The sequence below is a fragment of the Elaeis guineensis genome, chromosome 11 (assembly GCF_000442705.2).
Source record: "Elaeis guineensis isolate ETL-2024a chromosome 11, EG11, whole genome shotgun sequence".
Lineage (NCBI taxonomy): Eukaryota > Viridiplantae > Streptophyta > Magnoliopsida > Arecales > Arecaceae > Elaeis > Elaeis guineensis.
Genome location: NC_026003.2, coordinates 103,900,282 through 103,920,711, shown reverse-complemented (window position 1 = coordinate 103,920,711; position 20,430 = coordinate 103,900,282). Strand labels below are relative to the sequence as shown.

Genomic DNA, 20,430 nt, shown 5'->3' with positions numbered 1-20,430 from the left:
TTTTGGTTTGAAATGACTTGAATTCTCAGCCTGACTATGTGGAGGATCCTATCAATGAGGATTAATATGTTGGCAATTAATTATGTCGCAAGCGGATATGTGATATATTGCTAGTAGATTCGTGACAAATCGTCAGCAGATTCACGATGTCTAAAGACTTCGCTACAAGATGATGTGCAGTACACTGCAAGATGATACACCGCAGACTACAAAATGACACGTAGCTGGCTGTAAGATGATACACGACCCACCACAAGATGATACATGGTGTTATGATCCTGCCACAGAAAAATATGATCATAGTTTATAGCTGACGAGAATTGACTGATAAGAACTTAATATTTTGAAAAAATTAAATTCTTGAAAGAAACTCAAATATGAAAAGATTGAATTCAGCATGATTAATGTTTTGATAATGATGTATAATATAAATTGATTTCAAATGGATGAATTTTATATACTTACTTTTCATAAATGATTATTTACTTTATTGGCTGATTTAATCTAGTCGAAGTGAACATTGCTTATTGGACTATCAAGCTTATTACCCTATGTTTACTATTTTTACAGATCTTGAGAACTAAGATGATACGGAAATATGTACAGAAGAGTGATTGGAAGCAAAATCTTAATACTTTTATTTTAGATTGAATTTGATGTAAAACCTTTCGAATATTATTAAATTCTATTGAGACTTTAAAGTTGAATTTAGATTTGGACTTAACTTATTGAATTAATTATTTCGCTGTTGCTTTATGATAGCTTGATAAGATGTCTTGTATGCTTGTGGGAAGAGTTTCTTATAAATATACGGTGGTTGCCGTGATCCTTAGCTCGTAATCTTGGGTCAGAGGCATGACAGTTATAAATAGTATTAGAGCTCAATCCAACCTATAGCTTATGTGAACTAGGAGATATTTTTGCATCAATTCATTGAGGCTGACCATCGTCGATTGTAGTTTTTGTAGATGGATGCATGGATTTAGACTCTTAGCTTGTCGAAGATGTCGAGACTAAAATGAAGAGAGTATATGAGGAATATATGGGCGTATATTTAGTCTCATATTAGTTATTCGTTGGAAATAGGTCAAGAAATCTAAATAATATCTTTTGATTAGTCCTTTTGGATGATGTGAGGATCATGCAGACATATATATAATCCCACATTTGTTATTTGCTAAAAAAATTTTGGGTATTTATATAGAACGAATAATCTAAAAAATACCTTACAATTAGCTTTTTAGATGAGGTCCTGGGTCGTTACCAATAGTATCAAAGTTGATCTAATCCATAGTCTATGTAGACTAAAGGATATTGCAATACATATTCATTAGAGAACCTAAATAACACTTTTCTACTAGCTATGTGTATGGATTTAGACCCTTAGTCCGACGAGGATATTAGGACTTAAACATAGGGAATATGTGACAATCTATGGGGGCATGTATTTAGTTTCACATTTGTTATTTACTGAAAAGATTCTGCATACTTATACAAAACCAAGCAATTCCAATAATACCGTCTGACTAATCTTTTTCAACAAGTTATGGGTTGTCATAGATGAGGTTTCAGGTTTTCACATACGTGACACTTTCCCCCTCCAGAAGCAAAAATAGTGAAAAAGGGATGTTGGTCTGCAGCAAAGTAAAAGTTTGGCTAGAAGCACTATTTTTTGTGGTTGTGATGCAATCCATCGGTTTTATAATTTGTCCCGAGTAAAATACGATGCAATAATTAGATGATGCAATTTCCATTGTTTTATAGACTCTTTCAAAATCAAAGGAAAAATTAGCTTCTTCCTTCTTGTTTTTTTTTTTTTGGTCGAAAAAAGGGGATTGGAGGGGGGCGACTTCTTTCTTGTTTCACGAGATTAAACTGCGCACAACCACGAAAGTACGTACAGATCCACTGGGTAGACCATAAGGAGGACTCCAACAAACCCAATTCTAGCATGGTCCAAACTAATATAAAGTTAGGAAACCAAGGCACAAAAAGTAGGGATGCACATCGAGCCGGGCCAGCACATAGCCGCCTCAACACAGCTAGCACTCATAAGAAAGTTGGGTCAATATTTTTATAGGGTGGCCATAACGGGTCACCAAGCTTGAGCCAGTGATTTATTAGCCCAATAATCTGGCCATATACTTTCATATCAGGTTCATCTGTATTTGGCTTGTATATTACATCAATATAGTCAAAATATAACGCTAAAAATTGTTTGCCATATAGGATTTATGTGGTACTTCTGTGACACTTGTAATTTCTGAAAAATTATGTGGAAGAGAGTTTATGAAGACAGTTTAGCCAACAACATATGGCGATCTCAACATGTCGCATTGTATCAATGTCATAGATGTGCCATGTTTCTTTGTTTCTTTTTTTTTTGGTAGAACAAGTGCTATTCGTTTCCTATCCCTCTTGAGCCAAGAATACCATGCATTGGTATTTTCTCCCATTCGTTCGATAACAGGATAAGATTGCTGGTATGGTAGGGACCTTTTTAATCCAAGTGACAAAGCTTCAAGTTGGCTATATACATATATATCTTCCAGCTCTTCGTTGCAAAAACAAACTAGTGGCCAGGTGGTCCAACATCATAAAAGGGAATGGAACCCTTGGAGCCAAAGCATAATTATATGTTCTGCCACATGATGAGGCCAACACAACATCCTTGACCACCATCTCATACGTCACTTATCCAACTGATCTCTCTCTCTCTCTCTCTCTCGGCCATGTGGGGCTCATGCATTTCTTTTGACATCTGACCAAAAGACTCTTGGTCAAGAGCGCTAACATGGCTACAAATCTTAGATGTGAAGAGGGGAACCTTTAATTTCTTAGAACATACACAATTTTTCTTCAAACCATGCGAGCTATGCAGAACCAAAGAGAAAAAAAAAAAGAAACCTCAGAACTTTGTTTATGGCCAAATAAGAATCAATGATCAAGTCAAGGTAGAGAAATGAATATTAGAGCACTAATTTGCCCGTTATGTCATCACTGATGCAAGTGCCTCATTTTAGGATTGTCAATTAGGAGAATGCTGGCACAGAGAATTTAATTTTCTTTCTTTTTCATGGTTTTTTGATCTTTTTCTTTGAAATATTAATATTATTTGTAAACAAGACTACATTGCTTCCAAAACATACTGTATCCTACTAATTGCGCCGCCCTTCTCTTGCTAGGAGGTTCCGTATGAAAATCTCACAAGATGTTTCTTCAAGTGTTTCTCATGGGTTATTTTTCCATCATGTCCATAAAATGATTGGTGACAACTCCAACTAATACTCTACATTAATCAATCTCGATAACTTTCAGCAATTTAGTTGTTGACATGTTATTGCAAAAATATTGCAACGTCGAAGCACGCAAATCCATTCTCCAGTGAAAATTTAATTCTAATACAAACTCTCTAGTGTTTTAATTATAAGTTATGAGCAACTAAATGTATTAGTCTGATCACATTAGATTTAAAATGCAGCACGACCTTTCAACTCATCTTATTGTGACCAAAGATAATTAATACTAATGCATTGTGGGAACCAGCCCACTGACCTCGTAGGAAATAAACTTCATCGAAACATCTTCTCATCACCTTTCAAGTCTCACTCTTCAAATATATATCAAAGTATTTGAACACAAACCCCAATTAGCAACAAATGCATGAACCGACCAAAGCATGAAGAGTATTATGACAGTTTCTAACGAGTAGGGAAAGCAAATCATGAACCCAAGTCTTGGAGTTCTAAGGCATCATATCTATTTGAATCTAGGATAATAAGTGCTCTAAAATGTGTCATGCGTCTGTGCATGGTAGAGAATGCTCCACAAGTGGGAGCAAGTTAATAAATAAATGAATAATGCACATAAATAGATGCACTTATAATATATGTTCTCCATTCTCCATGTCATAAGAAAAATTTATTGTATTTTGTTTACCATGTGATGCACCTCGGAGAAGGGTTTTCTGGATAAAATGATTACCCCTCAATGCACAAAGCCCCTGAAAACAACCACCACATGCCCCTCCTTCCCCTCCCTTAACTGACTGAGATCAATGATCTCTTACGCCAAGAAACTTAGTTTAATAAAAGAAAGAAAGAATAAGAATAAGATATATTATGCCACATGGTAGTTTAACAGTTATAAACCGACCACATAAGGAGAACCTGGCCGTTGGGAAGTGGTCAAAGTGGGGGGGGGGGGGGGATGAAATCATGGAGTGAGTGATGATGAGGTCGCCCACATTCATATATGTTTGTATTTTCTAGCATATAGGGTAGGGGGGATGTGGGTTTAAGGGTGAGTTAACGGCAAGAAGGTCAAGATGTTTAAGCTTTCTATATTTCTCGAGGCAATGTGCCACCAAATGAGTTGATTCCCAGTATTCTTACGTTCCATGTGACAGCTGATTGATTCTAGTTTGACTAGAGCATATTCCTAACCACCTGATGTTTGATTTGGATTCATTGTAATGGCCATGAGACCATTTGGTGTACTAAACAAAATTTTCTAGTTAGGAAGTTGGTTGGGGCTCCAGATATGTTTGGGTTTCTGCTAGATATTCTAAACCCAATGTAAAGACCCACTGGATCTAGAAACTTCAAAATTATGAAGAAGGAGAACAAGAAAATTTGTCCATATTGTCAGCAGTTCATGCCATGCTAACTAAGGAGCATTCACAACCTCAGATTTCTTATAAGGCATTGTGGAACTTGAGTATGGGACTGGGAGATTCAAATCTCTCCGTCAACTAAGAATGAAACCAAGTTGAGTCAGCCCAGGAAGCTAATCATAAATTAGTTTGGGTCAAAACCGGGGTCTTGCATGGTAAACTTGGGTCTTCACTCAAAAGCCCGGACCTTTGTTCGGACGAATAATGAGTTAGATGCTTTATAGGTGTACTCAATTCCCAAATTAACCTATATATGGTGAATTTCTTACAAGGGTTGGTGGATTGGGGTGCATAGCGTAACGAGAGTTTCTTAATCGAATTAAGCAAATGTGGGCAAGGAACTCATTGCGACAATTCAGGCTTTTAACAATGAAAAAAATAGCCACTAAAAGTTACAAATTAAATTGCCTCTAAATATTTATAGTGATGTTCTAGTGGCAGAAAAAGCTTTTACAGTCGTGAGAAATTCTTTATGCACCGCGGGCGGCATAGAAAATCTGACGTATAGCTTACCATCTTATCTGATTGATCGACGTAGTTATCATTTTTCAACATGCATTTAATGCCAGTAGATCAATTTTTTCGTTTAAAAATTTTGTATGACGAAAATATTCATGTTTTTTGGAAAAAATTATAACATCCTATGACGTATTATAGTCCAAGATATTTTAATATGGCCTAAGATATCATAATATAGAAAGGGCATTTTTGTCCAAATATTTTTCAATACATATTTAATACCTGCAACTTTATTTTTTCGTTTGAAAATTTTGAATGATGAAAAAATCTTTATTCTTTAAAAAAAATTATGATATTTTATGTATATTATGACATCCTACGTCATATTATGACATTTTGTGGACAAAAATTATAATTTTTTGGATGTAGGATGTCATAATATGGACATAAGATGTTATAATTTTACTAAAGAGTAGGGATATTTTTGTCATACAAAATTTTTAAATAAAAAAATAGATCTGTAAGTATTAAATATATTTAAAATATGATAACTACATAGATCAATCGGATAAAATGATACATTTTTCATCGGATTTTCTACACGGTCTGCAGTGCACAAAGAATTTGCTTTAAAATCATTATTGCTCAAACTCTAGCGAGGACTATTAATGTTCTGACATAGAAAAGGTAATAGCCATAAAAAGATTGCCACAATCGAGACCATTTTTTGCTGCTATAATTATTCATAATTTTTAGAGGTAATTGTTTTAATCACTATATATGTGAACAGTTTTTAGATACAAATATCATTTAACTGCTTTAAAAACCTGTCGCTAGAACTCAATTTTCTTGTGGTGCTTTATGATAACAAAGTCCCGTTGTTTACTTTTGTTCTTATTAATTGGTGAGTTAAAGAGAAGCTATACAACATTTTAAAAGACACGAAGCTTCTGATCAGCAGATACAGGAGACACCGAGGTTGAATCAAACAAATGAACCTACAATGTCCTTGCCTATGCTCGCAAGTGCATCTGGGACTTGGTTACCCTCCCAAGAGACATGCATAGCCTAAAACTAGTGCAAGGCTTGCAAAGTGGTCCAAATTTCCTAAAGAAATGAGTGGTAGGTGTTAAACATTAGGTGGCTCATAATTAATGAGTCCCTTTCCATCTGGATCCTAGTAGCTTGAGGGGCTTCAACCGTACAAGTGACGGTGACAGTGGTTTGAGCTGCTACGTACTAATTCAACAAGTGGACATGTATACGTAAGGCTCAGAAGGCACTTGCCACAAAAACAAACTCTTCTATTGCTTTTGAATGGAGGTGCCACAGTCAAATTTGTAGTTGAAGGCCTTGATGGGAGGCCAACCAGTCTGGTTGCACGCCTCTCCCACTTAAGAGAGGCTGAGGATTTCAATGTTGCATGTGGTTGTATCTTCACTGTATATATATATATTTTTTGAGAAATATGGAGACTAATGATATGAGACCATTCACCCAATTTGTTTAATAAAGAACTAAATGTACAGTGAAGTAAAATAGAGAAATACGAAATATACAAAGTTTTAAGTGACAGGATAACCACTTTCAGTATAAAAAAAAAAAATCTGCTTCAAAGATAGACACCAAAACTAAACAGGACTTAGAAGGTATGTCAGAAGGTAGAACAAATACTAGCAAAAGAAATCACATAATCCTCACAATGCTGTAAAAAATCTTCATCATCGTCCTATAATGTGAAAGAAGCGCAAACTATAAAGAAACTCAAGATGGAGACCCAGTAGTTCAAAGTTGCAATCAACATTAGCTTGGATAATTTTTCTTGAGCCCTCTGTTGAGTAAAAGCATTTACAATAAGATGTTCTAAAATGCCTTAAGATAGAATATATATCTACTAATCAGGATAAATGATTAAAGATTGAGCAGCTAACAATACACCCAATAGAGACAAAAGAAAGCTAAGCTATTTTGTCCATCTTGTTCAAGAAAGAGAGCGATCGACAATTTTGATTTTCTCCTATAGCTTATAGAAGCCTAAAAATTCTTTGTGCCCACAAAGTAAGCATTAATCATTTAGAAGATGAATCACTTTTAAAGATACTAGAATGAGGATCAGAGTTAGCTCTTGAAAAGATTCGAGCATTTAATTTCTTTCCATCTAGTAGCATCAAACAATGGTTGAAATGAGCATAAATACTACACTTTGCAAGTCCTTTGAGAAAAAAATAATATTTCTATTGAGTACAAAGATCTCAAAGATCACTCATAGGAATGGAAACCAAGAGGGAAGATTCGACAACATTCTATAAAGTAGCATCAAAGGGGCACACAGTGAACATATGCTTAATCGATTCAACTGGATCATTACACAAAAGACAACTCCTCAAGTCATCAATTTTAATTTGAAAATTTTCTTTCATGTTGAGTTTATTGAAAAAACCAAGCCAGATGCAACACTTCACTTTTGAAGGAACTTTCAGTTTTCAAAGAGAGTTGGCAAGCTCCTATCTGATGCCCATAGTATTAATGAAACAATAGAGAGAGAGAAGAAGTAGCGAAGTCACTTGAAGAAGTCAATTGCCAATGGATGCTATCAAAGCTATTTCCAAATTGAAAGTTATTTAATGCATTCTAAAGAAGGAGCATTTCAGTAGGAGCAGTAGAGGATGAATGAGAGTGGACTCTAAAGTTTTAGGATCTAGTTCTTCTGGAATAAAATTTTGCCATAGCTCCAGATTTTAGGCGGCAAGCCTGAAATAGGTTAGGAAAAGTAACACAAAGGAGGGTCTCAAAGATCTAAGCATCTTTTCAAAAGAGCATATTTAGCCCATTGCCAACGACAAACTTAACTCTATTTTAAATAGGTGGTGGGTTAGAGATAATATCTTTCCAAATATTAGAATATTTATGTTTCGACTTCCAAATGGTAGGTAACTTAATTTTTTTGAAGTAGAAGCAATTGATTAGGTGTTTCCAAGGCTCATGACTATTTTTAAGAAGCCTCCACCCCCACTTGGCTAATAACGTATTATTGAATTAAGAGAGATCTTTAACACCTAACCTATCTTCTTCTTTAGCAAGACATACCTTAGCCCAATTAAACTTGTATGAAAGACCTCTAGCACTATCATTTTCTTTCCAAAAAAAAGACCTTTTAACACAATTAATCTTTTTGATTAGCCAAGAAGGCAACTTGTAAAGAGACATGTAGTAGAGGGAAAAGGAAGATAAAATAGAGTTGACAAGAACAAGCTGACCCTCAATAGAGAGAAATCTACTTTTTCAAGCATATAACTATCCTTCAACTTTTAAAAGAAGAGACATCTAATTTGATTTTGTAAGTAGAATCTTTCAAAAAAAGAACAAGATAGGTAATAGGAAGGGAGATTGGACTATAATTCAATCAAGTGGCACATTTCAATTGGAGTAATAGCATTTTTGTGAAAATTAATGGAGCCTAGATATAAGTTCAAAGAAATATAAAATAAATTTGAGAACTGAAATTGAATCCTTTTCTACTATAAAAAAGATAATGGGGTCATCAGTAAATAGGAGAATTTTATTTCTACCAACAATCCAAGAAGCTTTCAAACCTTGGAAGAGTGTGGATGAAGCAACATTCTAAAGAAGCTTGGCTAGAGTATCCACCACAAGTATGAAAAGATTCGGTGATAGTGGGTCTCCTTGGTGTATACCTCATTTACAATTGATCTATCTATCTATCTCTCCATTAATGTGAACAGCTACCTTAGAAGTAAAGAGAATATTTTTCAACCATTTAATTCAATTTTTTAGGAAATCCTCTGAATTTGAGAAGCCTAAGCACATAATTGAGGTTGAGGTTATCAAAGATTTTACTAAAATCAAGCTTGCAAAGGATACCTTTACAAGTGGATTTTTTAGACTGAAAAAGATACACAATAAGGCTCCAAGGAACAAGATGACCAAGCTAGCTGAGAATATAATGGTGGTTAGCTCTTGTATTGGAGAGGTGCATGAATGCTGTGGTCGAAATATTAGAATATAAACTAGAAAACTGGAGTTGGTAGATATTCTGGCATTTTAGGAGTTAGTCGGTGCTCATGAGATGCTGAAGAAAAATGAGAAAAACAAAAGAAATGATGATCAAAGCTGTAAAGTAAATAGCTAACCCTAGCATAGCTATCATAAGTAGCTTGAACCATTAAAATAACCAACATCAATCTCATTGCATATAGGGTGGGGATACAATCAATCCAAATTGCATGCAAAATTGTAATGTAGATATCAAGCCCCAATCCAACCACCGCCTGTTTGGATCTTATTTTCCTTTTGACATAGATTTATCATTATTTATCCTATTGGTTTAGGTTTCCGAAGATGTGCTCGCATCCTTACACCTAGGGACATGTATAAGGCTGTCAAAATAGGCTTGGCCCACAAGGCCGGTTCGGCCCAACCCTGTAAATGGGGTGGGCTGGGCTGCCATATGAATAGCCCAAATAACAACCGGACCAGTTTGGCCCGCCCCACATCAGTTCAAGGGCTAATATGGGTTGAGCCGGGCTAGGCCGGATGGGCAATAAAAATTTAAAAAAAATTTAAAAAAATTTATTTATTTTTTAATTTCTAACTCCTGAGTCCCGCTGCCCCACATCGTTGGCCACTGCCGCAAACTAGCAGGATGACCGCCTCTGTCGATTCCTCTCCCTTTCGCCTCCCAGCTCTACAGATCCCCTCTTCTCCTCCTCATCGTCGGTGCCGCCACCTCCGGCCTTCGAGTCTGATCACGAATCAAGATATGCCGGCCCCCTCCTCCCTCCTGCCGACGGATGCCCCTCCATCCAACCTTCAGGTGATCCTCCTCCTCCTTCGGGCTCTTCCTCCTTTCTGTCGATGGACGCCCCTCCATCCAACCTCCGGATGAACCCCCTCCTCCTCCTCATCGTCGTCAGCACCACCACCTCTGAGTCAAATCCGACTGCAACTCCTCTTCCTCGGGCTCTCTCGGTCTTTCCACTCTCCGAGTTAGATCCGCGCTGCCTCCCCTTGAGCTTTCTTGATCTCTCTCCACTCTTTAGTCTTGATCGCTTGAGGTGCCACCACATCTGAGTCAAATCCGACCGCGACTCCTCCTCCTTGGGCTCTCTCGGTCTCTCCACTCTTCGAGTCAGATCTGCGCCACCTCCGACCTCCCCTCAAGCTCTCTCGGTCTCTCTCCACTCTCCAGGTTCGATCGCTCGAGGTTCTCCCCCTCTCGGACTCTCTGCCTCTTTTTTTTCATTCTTCAGTCATTTGAGGTTCAAGGCCCATGGGCTGGCCCGGTCCGGTTCGGCCAGAGCCCTTAAAGGGCTGGGCTGGGCCAGCTATATTGTGTCCCATTTTTTGGCTGGGTCTAGTTCGGCCCGACCGATCAAATTTTAGGCCCTTGTGGGCCGGGTCAGACTGGGCCAGACCAGCCCATTTTGACAGTACTAGACATGTAGGGTGGCAATTAGATCGGGTTGGATCAGATATGGGTTAGCTCAATGCGGATTGGATTAGAAAATCATCAAACCAAATCTAATTTATTTATTAAATAGATCAAAAATTTAGATTTTAATCTGACCTATTTATAAAACAGGTAATTCGATCTGACCTGCTTAATCTGTTTATTAAACATTTCAAATTAGATTAAATGGATTAAATAGATTAAATGGGTCAGAAACTGGTTAAGCAGGTTTTAAGTAAATTAAATAGATCTTAAATGAGTTAAATAAGTTAAATGAGTTAAATAGGTTATCTGGCTCAATCTGATCTGAATATTAAATAGATTAAATAGATCAGATATCTGAAACTCAAATTTGACCCAAATATTAAATAGATCGATCTGTTTATCACCTAAATCTAAATCTTTTTATGGAGGGTCAAATATGGTCGGGTTGGTGGGTTAGGTCATATTTTATCGGCCCTAGAAACAGGACTAAGTTGTATCTTTCATGCGAAAGAAGGATTCAACTTTCTTCGCACAAATTTATTATCAAATCACACAATGGTTGCTTTAAGATCTGTGTAGATGGATGAATGAAAGAGTTCGGAATTCTTTGAGATAGATACAGGCATGATCCATTGGTCAACATCGTAAAAGAAGACCGATTATTCTTTCATGCAAAAGATGCAACCCGAACCCCTTTAGTGGTGCGGGGCATCCAAGCAATCTTGGTTGAATGACTGTGATTAACGTTCCTGCACCACATTGTTGATGCTAGTTATCGGACATACGTTTATAACTTTTTGATGCTGTCTCAATTATGACAAGTAGTTAAATATTTGCACTCACAAGGCGCCATCAAACTTCATGTGGAAGCAACGAATTGGGTATAAATACGTGCTATAACATAGAAGGCTCAAAGAAAAAGAACACACAACCTTCCCTCTCTTAGAAATCTAGAGGCACCCCTCTAATCATCAAGTAGAATCCAGAACCATACTTTATACGTGCCTCACCGTTCACGAACACAATAAAGAATCCTCTCCATACGTGGGTTTTTATAAAGAACAGAAGGAATCCTGTTTAACGAAAAATAATCCAGGCCTACAAAGATTGTGAGAAGCCGTTCTTTTGAGATTAAGCCCCCACCACAAGTGCTTAACAAATAATCCCCCTCATTCCTCCTTTTGAACTACTCTCTTTCCCAAAGCATACCAATAGGTTAGGCGCGGTAGCCTTAAAAAAGGTCCCAAAGATGCTACAAAGAAGCTTCTCTAAACTCATTTCAAGAAAGAAAGAAGCATCTCTAAATTGGTCGGCAGCTCATCATTCCATGATTTCGGCTTTTCATAGCCTTTTTACGCGTGATTTTAAACCCTCTTCTTGCTCTTAGTTTAAGACTTTTAAGTTAAAAGCTGTACTGCACGAGGAAGTCTTGCCAACTAGTGAGGCTGCCTTCACCCATTGAAAGTGCCTCGAAAGACATGGGTTTAACATTTAAAAAAGAAGGTTAAGACACGTTCTGATACGTGGCCATGGTGTTCGTCTATCAATTAGGCTCCCCTAGTTCACACATCTCTATCTAATCATACATAGAAGGATGGTCCCAATATTCTCATGATATCAACTTTGTGTGGGTGTATATATATATATATTGCACTAGGAGGCTTTGGCTTTATAAAGAATGGCCTAGCCCGAAGGGTGGAAAGAGAGTTGCACTCATTTCAAGGCCTGTAGAATAAGAGCTTGGAAGTTCCAAATTCCTATCCCTTCTCTTCTTTTAACATGAAAAGGAGACTCTTAGGAAACCAAGGTTTTGATGCACATGCCTCCCCACCAAGAGCCCAAACTCTCAACCAGATTTACAAGTGGCGTTTTACTATCGGTCCCTCAAACTTTCAACTTGATAAATTCCCTCTTCTCACCTCTAAAAGCTCGCACCGTCCTAAATAATGGTTTACCACTTACCAGGTCTATTTTAATCTGTTTTGATGATAGGATCGCTAACTATTCAATTCAGAACAAGTTCGTGAACCTACTTTGGGCAGGTGTTGATGGCTAGCTGAAGTCTATATTTATATATTTGTTCCTTTCAATTAGAGTAGTGGTCTACTTAAATTTGCTACTCTTTCCTCAAGTCGTCCTCAAGGAGAGGAGAATGTTAGGGCTTCACTACAAATCTTCTAAAAATATAAAAAATTCAACAAAAAATATTATAATAAATTAAATGCTAAAAAATATATCATTTTCAGGTAATGAACATGTATATTTTTTTTGTTCCTTTGGCTGAAATTGTGAGTGAGCGAAGAAATATACAAGTTCTACATCTGCTACGTAATTTTTTTTTTGTTTTAATCCAAATATCTTAATTTAAAAAAAAAAAATTTCAACATCCAATGAGATAATGTTATTTAGTTTATGATCTTAAAAAATTTATTAAAAATATTTTATATTACCACCAAACTTCTATTAAGTATATTTGTGGAGGAGCAACTTGGATTAGAAGAACGACGGGACATGAGTCCTAATAAACACACTTCGGACTCCATATATTACCCCAAAAAGGCAGCTAAAAGCCAAGACGGTGGTTGTGGCAGCGGGGAGGCGCCACCTGTCAATAAAGACTGCCAAAAGAGATTCGTTGGGGCCCACTCGGAGGATGGTGGGACCCAAGCCCGTACTTCAGTCCCAACGAATCCACCTGGCAAAAGCCGGGCCCAGATTCTTCAATTGCCACGTTCACATGACAGAAGGTGGAGCCAGGTTTGCTAGCCTGGCAAGTGGGACCCGCGTGTTGCAGCTGTGGATTTGGTTGGCCCGTCTCTTGCGGTGAGATGGTAGTGAAGTGCTTCCCCGAGTTGGCGTTCGGTATCGTTAGGATAGTAATTGAGAAAATGCTTTTTTTTTTTTTTTTCGTTCTCTATTTTTGTCACGTCAGTGTTGTCACATGATTGTGAGATTATAAATTATACGAATGACAAGACAATGATAGCTCAAAAACGTTGCAATGCGGCCAGGTTTTCAACTTTGCTGAGATTCAGATTCTGTCGGGACAAACCACCCGCCCGCGCCATGTAATCGATATCTCAGCGTGTATCATACGGGCCGGACAAGGTTGATGTGATGTTAGAAATTAGAATATCAATTAAGTTCAATTTTATTCATGATTCTTGATTTAGATGGTAATTTTATCTTAATCTCCGATATGTGTGTAAATGTGGCCAAAACATATATAATTATTTAAGTTAAAAATTTAATTATGTAAAAAATTCTAAATTTATTTGAAAAATTTTATTTTTAAATTTCAATTAGTTGCAACTAAGTCATCCAATGTCTCCTATTATTATTTCTATTCAAGGACCATGATGAAAATGATCATATATTAGACATACTCTTTAAATAGATAATGAAATACATATTATTTTTACAATCTACCGTAAAGACATACGAGTACTATTGTTATGAAAATTTTTATGCATCACAAACAGGCATCATGATGAATTTGGTTTGTCACTTCGTGCGTGATATTCCCTGCGGGAGAAGTGGGGAAGATAAGGCCTTCTAATCAGTGAGAGTGAGATCAAGGTTGAATGAATCATCTTTTCCTATCAATTGTAATGATGGTCATAAAACAGTCGGTGGGTGTCCTGTTAGGGGATATGAACTGTAATTCATTATTTGATGGTGCCTAGTAGCTAAATGAAGTAATCCATTTTCTCAAATCCTTAAATTCCTACATACTGTATTCAAATTCTAAGTCATGTTGCAACCAGAGAGCTGTTCTCATGCCTTTTTGTTGATTTGTTCATATGACTCCCACTTCGATTTCCGTTACATTCTATCGGGTTTGAATAAGTTGAAAAACAAGGACAAATGGATATAAACAGACCGTACAATGATTTGTGCGGAATTTACATTCCATCTTACGAGAGGCACGGACGGTAACTAAGCATTTTTCCGTATATGGGGCCGGGAATAGACTCCACACAAAATTGAGTAGCATCTTGCCGCCGGCTCTCAGTCTGATGTTAACCCTCTTGCTGATAGATCATTTATATGCCAGTAGGCAGATAGGAGATTACCTACATGTGTGCAGGCCTACACTGTTACTTTCACAAAATTTGATTGTCATTGTTCGAACTTGATTGTGTTTTTCGGGCAAGGATTTGATAAGCAAACACAAGATTGGCATGTTGAAGGTTATTTGCTCAAGTAGTTTGTAGCTCAGTTATGGTACTTAGGGACATAGATCATAGGTTATGATGCATTGAGTTGGCTACCTTGTTCAATTAAATTTCTGTTGAGCTCCATATTACAGGATCTTTCGTGGGCATATAATTTCTTCCAGTACAAGGCCATATTACAGGACTACTCTATAACTAGTCATCAAGTTGAAATATGCTAAGGTAGATGCCATGAATATAATGCAAGCTGTGTAGAGATTTTTAATTCTTGATGTTCTTATTAAGTAGTTCACCATATAGTCTTCTCAGCTTAATTCTTGATGGTTAATTGTTGAGTTGAAGATGTTACATATCACAAATATCAATGAAGATTTTTGACAATTGGTGATCCAGTCTTCAGAACTAGTATTAATTTGGTTGGAGTTCTTGATCATGTAATCATAGGGGGCAACAATGACTTCAAAAGTATGGTTACAAGTTGCTGATGGTATATTGATTTCTATTAAAGTTGTCTACAAGAATAAACAAATAAGTAAACAAATTTGAAGTTTGAACAGATAAGGCATGCAACGAATTACAGATCCAAGTGACCAAGATGGTCCGGAATATTGCAATAATAAGAATTGTGATAAATTCATAAAAATAGCTTTCTCTTTGATCTCATAATGGTTTTAAATTAACCTATTGCATTCATTGTTAACTAATTAGTTAAGATCCAGGCTATTTAGTATAAGAGCAGTATATTATCATCTTTTATATTTCAGTGCATTTAATTAGGATTGAAATCAGATCGGATATAGATTGGATACTACCGTATCTATATCCATATTTGTTTTGTTTGACGAATATAAATACGGATATGGATATTATTTGTATATAAAAATTTATATCTATATTTATTTTAAATGGATATAGATGCAATATGGATACTGAAAATATTGATATAATTACAGATATTACTTAGATAATTAAACTTTATGACTACAGAATTAAAGATATTATTAAATAGACAATAATCTAGTTAATAACATGTTTATATAGTTGTATATTTTTTTAAAAAATTAATAAGTATTATATAAAATTACATATAGATTCGGATATTTGGATATAGATTAGATAGTTGTCTATTCATATCTATATTCAATTTTCTTTAACAGATATGGATATTAGTCGGATCTTCAAATTTTTATCCATATCCGATTTAATTCGGATACAGAAATGGATCCAGATGAATAATATTCATACCACTTTCATCCCTATATTTAATAATAATTACTAATCAGAGTCCTGGTGGAAGCAAGAGAGAAGTGAAACATGCCAGTTCCCGTTAGGTGCACAAGATACAACACCTAACAAAGTTGTTCGGAGATGTCAAGTGGTAAGCACTCATCTTATTAGTGAAGATCTGGTTTTTTTTTTTTTTTTGTGGATGGGGGGCTTATTACAGCATGACGACTTCGAAACATCAACAAGCAAGTTATGACAGCAAGTGAAGAAATTGGTCCTCTACAAAAGAATTGAGAGGTCCAAGGGGGCTCTAAACAGTGACCAGAATGGAACAGGAAGTGGGTCATAGCCCCCAAACCAATCGTACTGATCAACTGTAAATACTCTGGCAGAAGGAAATTCAAACTCTATCGTTCATTATAAACATCTGAAAGTGACCGATCAAAGAGCTACTGATGCTCAACATAGAAACTCATCTGGCATTTGCTCACAATTCGATGAATACCGAAGAATGTTTTGGATCTCTGGGGATATCAGAGACAAAAGAGGATAAGAAGGCACGGTGGAAAAGCTGGGATATGCTTGTCGCTGCTGCAGCCGGTTGGCGTATCCGGCTCGAGAGGAATCACCAAATTTTTGGAAATTTTTTTAAGAGCAACTTGAGATCATTGATTGTTTTGATCCAGAAACTAATCTGAGTGAAAGGAGTCACCGGAGTGCAAAATCCGGATGACTACATCTACTCTGTGTCTGCTTTCTTTCCCTTTCTTTGTCTGCCTTCTTCCTCCCTGGACTTCTTTTGTTCCCAATTGCTTCCTAAAAGGAGAAAAAAGAGTATATTTGAGTGAATCATTGATTGAATGCGAGCATGCTTGCTTGTGATATACCATTTGATCACCCATTCATCCCAGGCTGTGGCAAAGAAAAGAAATGTTAGGAAACGGCAGGTGTAACGGTATCCGTGGGTGCAAAAAAAAGAAAAAAAGAATAAATCTAAAACATTTGCAGAAATTATAAAAGTTATAAATAACGCCCCTCGGATCTTGTGATCTTCAAAACTTTCGGTAGAACATCTCGAAAATCTTGTCATAGATATTATGTAAAGCATACATTAAATTAAACATTAAACAAAGGACGCGGCCAGGCTTATCATTTGACAGGACCTTAAGAGCACCAACTTCACTCTGCTCACATGAAGCTCTCATGGCCATCCCCTATTTAAACACCCCACATCCTCTCATTCTTTCCAACTTTACCACAAGAAAGACTTCCTTGCCTACCACCACTCCTCTCTCTCTCTCTGGCTCTTCATTGCTCCCTATCTCTGTGACTTTCTCACTTCCTCAACTCTTCCCATCATCTTCATTCCCATCTCCACAGCCAACTCCATCGGCAACAATACTGCTAACCTTTCACCTCCTCTGTTCACAAACTCAATCATATTACTCCCAACCACTCTTAAAACCAACCAACCAATCTCTCAAGGATCACGCATCCATTTGAACATGGCTGATTGGTTTGATCTCTTCTCTCCACGATGTAAGTGGGTGACTGGTCCGATCATCATCGGAGCTGGGCCGTCCGGCCTAGCAGTGGGCGCATGCCTGAAGGAGCAAGGTGTTCCCTTCGAGATCCTCGAGCGGTCCCACTGCATTGCCTCCCTATGGCAAAAGCGTACTTACGACCGCCTGAAGCTCCACCTCCCCAAACAATTCTGCGAGCTGCCAAAGCTCCCCTTCCCGGGGGACTACCCTGAGTACCATCCAAGAAGCAGTTCATAGAATACTTGGAATCATATGCTACACATTTTGACATTAAACCAAGATTCAACCAGTCAGTGCAGTCCGCAAGGTACGATGAAACATGTGGATTATGGCGTGTAAGGACTGCCGGGACTGGTGGTGAGATGCAGTACATTGGCCAGTGGCTGGTGGTGGCTACCGGCGAGAATGCCGAACAAATAATCCCTGAGCTGGAGGGACTGGGGCTGTTTGGCGGCGATGTGACTCATGTCTGTGACTACAAATCTGGCAAGGTCTACCAGGGGAAGCGGGTATTGGTGGTCGGATGTGGCAACTCTGGCATGGAGGTCTGCCTTGACCTCTGCGACCACAATGCCTTCCCATCGATGGTTGTTCGTGACTCGGTGAGTGATCACTGCTGAAAGAATAAAAACTCAGACAATTTTTTCTAAAGCAAAATCTTTTGTTCTTCTAATGAATCTCTGATTTATTTAACAGGTTCATGTTTTACCAAGAGAAGTTCTCGGGAAATCAACGTTTGAGCTGGCTGTTTTCCTACTGAAATGGCTGCCACTCTGGCTGGTGGACAGGATTCTAGTGGTGTTAGCATGGCTGGTTCTCGGTAACATAACGAAGTATGGATTGAAGAGGCCTGCTATTGGTCCTCTGGAGCTTAAGAATACACAAGGGAGGACCCCTGTTTTGGATATCGGTGCTCTGGGCAAGATAAAGTCTGGTGATATAAAGGTGGTTCCTGGGATCAACAGGTTTTTGCCGGGAAAAGTTGAACTCGTTGATGGCCAGATCCTTGATGTTGATTCAGTTATCTTGGCTACCGGATACCGAAGCAATGTTCCTCAATGGCTTCAGGTATTGAGCTTTTTCCCTTCTTTTTCTTCTTAGTCTTTAGTTCTATAAGGGAGGGCAGCTCTGTTTTGGCCTTTTTCCATCAATTTTTTTTTCTGTCAAACCTATGGGATTACAGATTTTCTTTCATAAAAACTAGGCATGTTCTTCCCATGTTCTTGACGGTTAAAAGAAGTTAGATGCCTCTCTCAAAATTTTATATTATATATTTTCTAAAGACGAGGTTGGATTTGACTTAAAACTGTAGTTATGGGGTTTCTCACATGGGTCTCCATGATATTGAGATAAGATAAAATAATACTAGAGATGATCAGACACTGTTCCTGTTTCAGAAATATTTTGATTCACCGAATAATTTTGGCAGTCTGGTAGTCTTGGTTTTATCCCACCCATAGGAAACTGTTAAGGTCTTGGACTAAATTAAAAGTTTCAAGGGTGTTTTGGAGAGAAGTTATTAATGTGCTTTACTACTAATTCTCTGTGTAATTTTGAAGAGCATGGAGACTCACCTATTTTTGGGTTTAATTTTTCAGGGAACTGATTTCTTCTCTAAAGATGGATACCCAAAAGTGCCATTCCCAAATGGGTGGAAAGGGACCTCAGGGCTCTACGCTGTTGGGTTCACAAGGAAAGGGCTCTCTGGTGCCTCCTCAGATGCTGTGAGGATAGCGAAGGACATTGGCAGGGTCTGGAAAGAGGAAATAAAGCCAGCACAGAGGCTCACTGCTTGCCATAGGAGATGCATCTCACAGATCTGATGATTTGTTCTTGTCCTGCTAATTTTCTTTCCTTTGTTGTTTTCTTTTCCTGGTGAAACTGATTGTAGACTGGTGTAAAATAGACTAATGAAAGTGCAGAGCCCTCTCTCAATGGAGCCCAAGTTTTGGACAAAGATTAAGTCTCTTGTACAAAGAACCATTGAAGATGATGAGGCTTTTTTCACTTTTGAGAACTTTGTACAACAATTTCAAATCTTTACTTCAGTGGAAAGAGTACCTTTGTTTTTATCTGGTTGCTATTTTTCTGAGCTTCTCTGTGATCCATCTCTTCTATAGACCTATACCATTCTCCCTCCCACTAACCAACATATTGGACAAACATATGGGCTTCTGTGTTTTTTCCTGTTCTTTGAATCTGGGTTCGCTTTCCCTTCACCTTGTACATCTGAAAAGGCTGCTTAAATTCCACAGCTAGTCTTACAAGACTTGAGGAGTATAATCTGTTTTGCAGTAGTCTGAATCAATTATTTCATGTGATTTAATGTAAAGGGAACGCATGAAATGCACTAAAAGCTACTGCAATCTATATGAATTATTTCTTGAAAATTGCAGGGGTTGAGTTGTATAAAGAACCCCCACCAGAACCAGAAACACCCAAAGGTCCAGAAAATCATTACCTCCTAAGAAGCTCATCAGATTAATATGTCATCCACCAATAATCACTGACTATGAATTCTTGCAGTTTAAAAATGTGTACACTGCTGTAAAGTTTTGAGCCTCATTAGATCAGGAGGGAATAGGGGTGTTCGCTAAATGGTTCAACCCATTAAACCAAATCAAACCAAATTATTTTTATAAGTATAGTTTGATTTGAAAACTAAAATGAGCTGATTTAGTTTATGATTTTCATATAAAACGATTTAGTGATCTGGTCTAGTTTTGGCAAAATATTAGACTAGACAAAACCGAAAACCATAATATATGTGTGTGTGTATATATATATATATATATATATTAACACATAAACTTTAGAATAGAGCTTAGCTTTTGATTGGCTATAGGCGTAATCTTCACTTTAATGGTTCCAAAAACCAGAGCTATACATTGG

At 37.4% G+C, this 20,430-nt stretch overlaps 1 protein-coding gene across 1 annotated transcript; it reads left to right on the top strand.

Moving 5' to 3' along the window:
* The first annotated feature begins 17,369 nt into the window (after nucleotides 1-17,369).
* Nucleotides 17,370-19,594, top strand: LOC105053616 (probable indole-3-pyruvate monooxygenase YUCCA9). Its single transcript, XM_010934862.4, is given in 4 exon segments — nucleotides 17,370-17,749; nucleotides 17,752-18,140; nucleotides 18,235-18,606; nucleotides 19,137-19,594. Coding segments are annotated over 4 exon segments (1,236 nt in total). The 5' UTR covers nucleotides 17,370-17,499; the 3' UTR covers nucleotides 19,362-19,594.
* The last annotated feature ends 836 nt before the right edge of the window (nucleotides 19,595-20,430 follow it).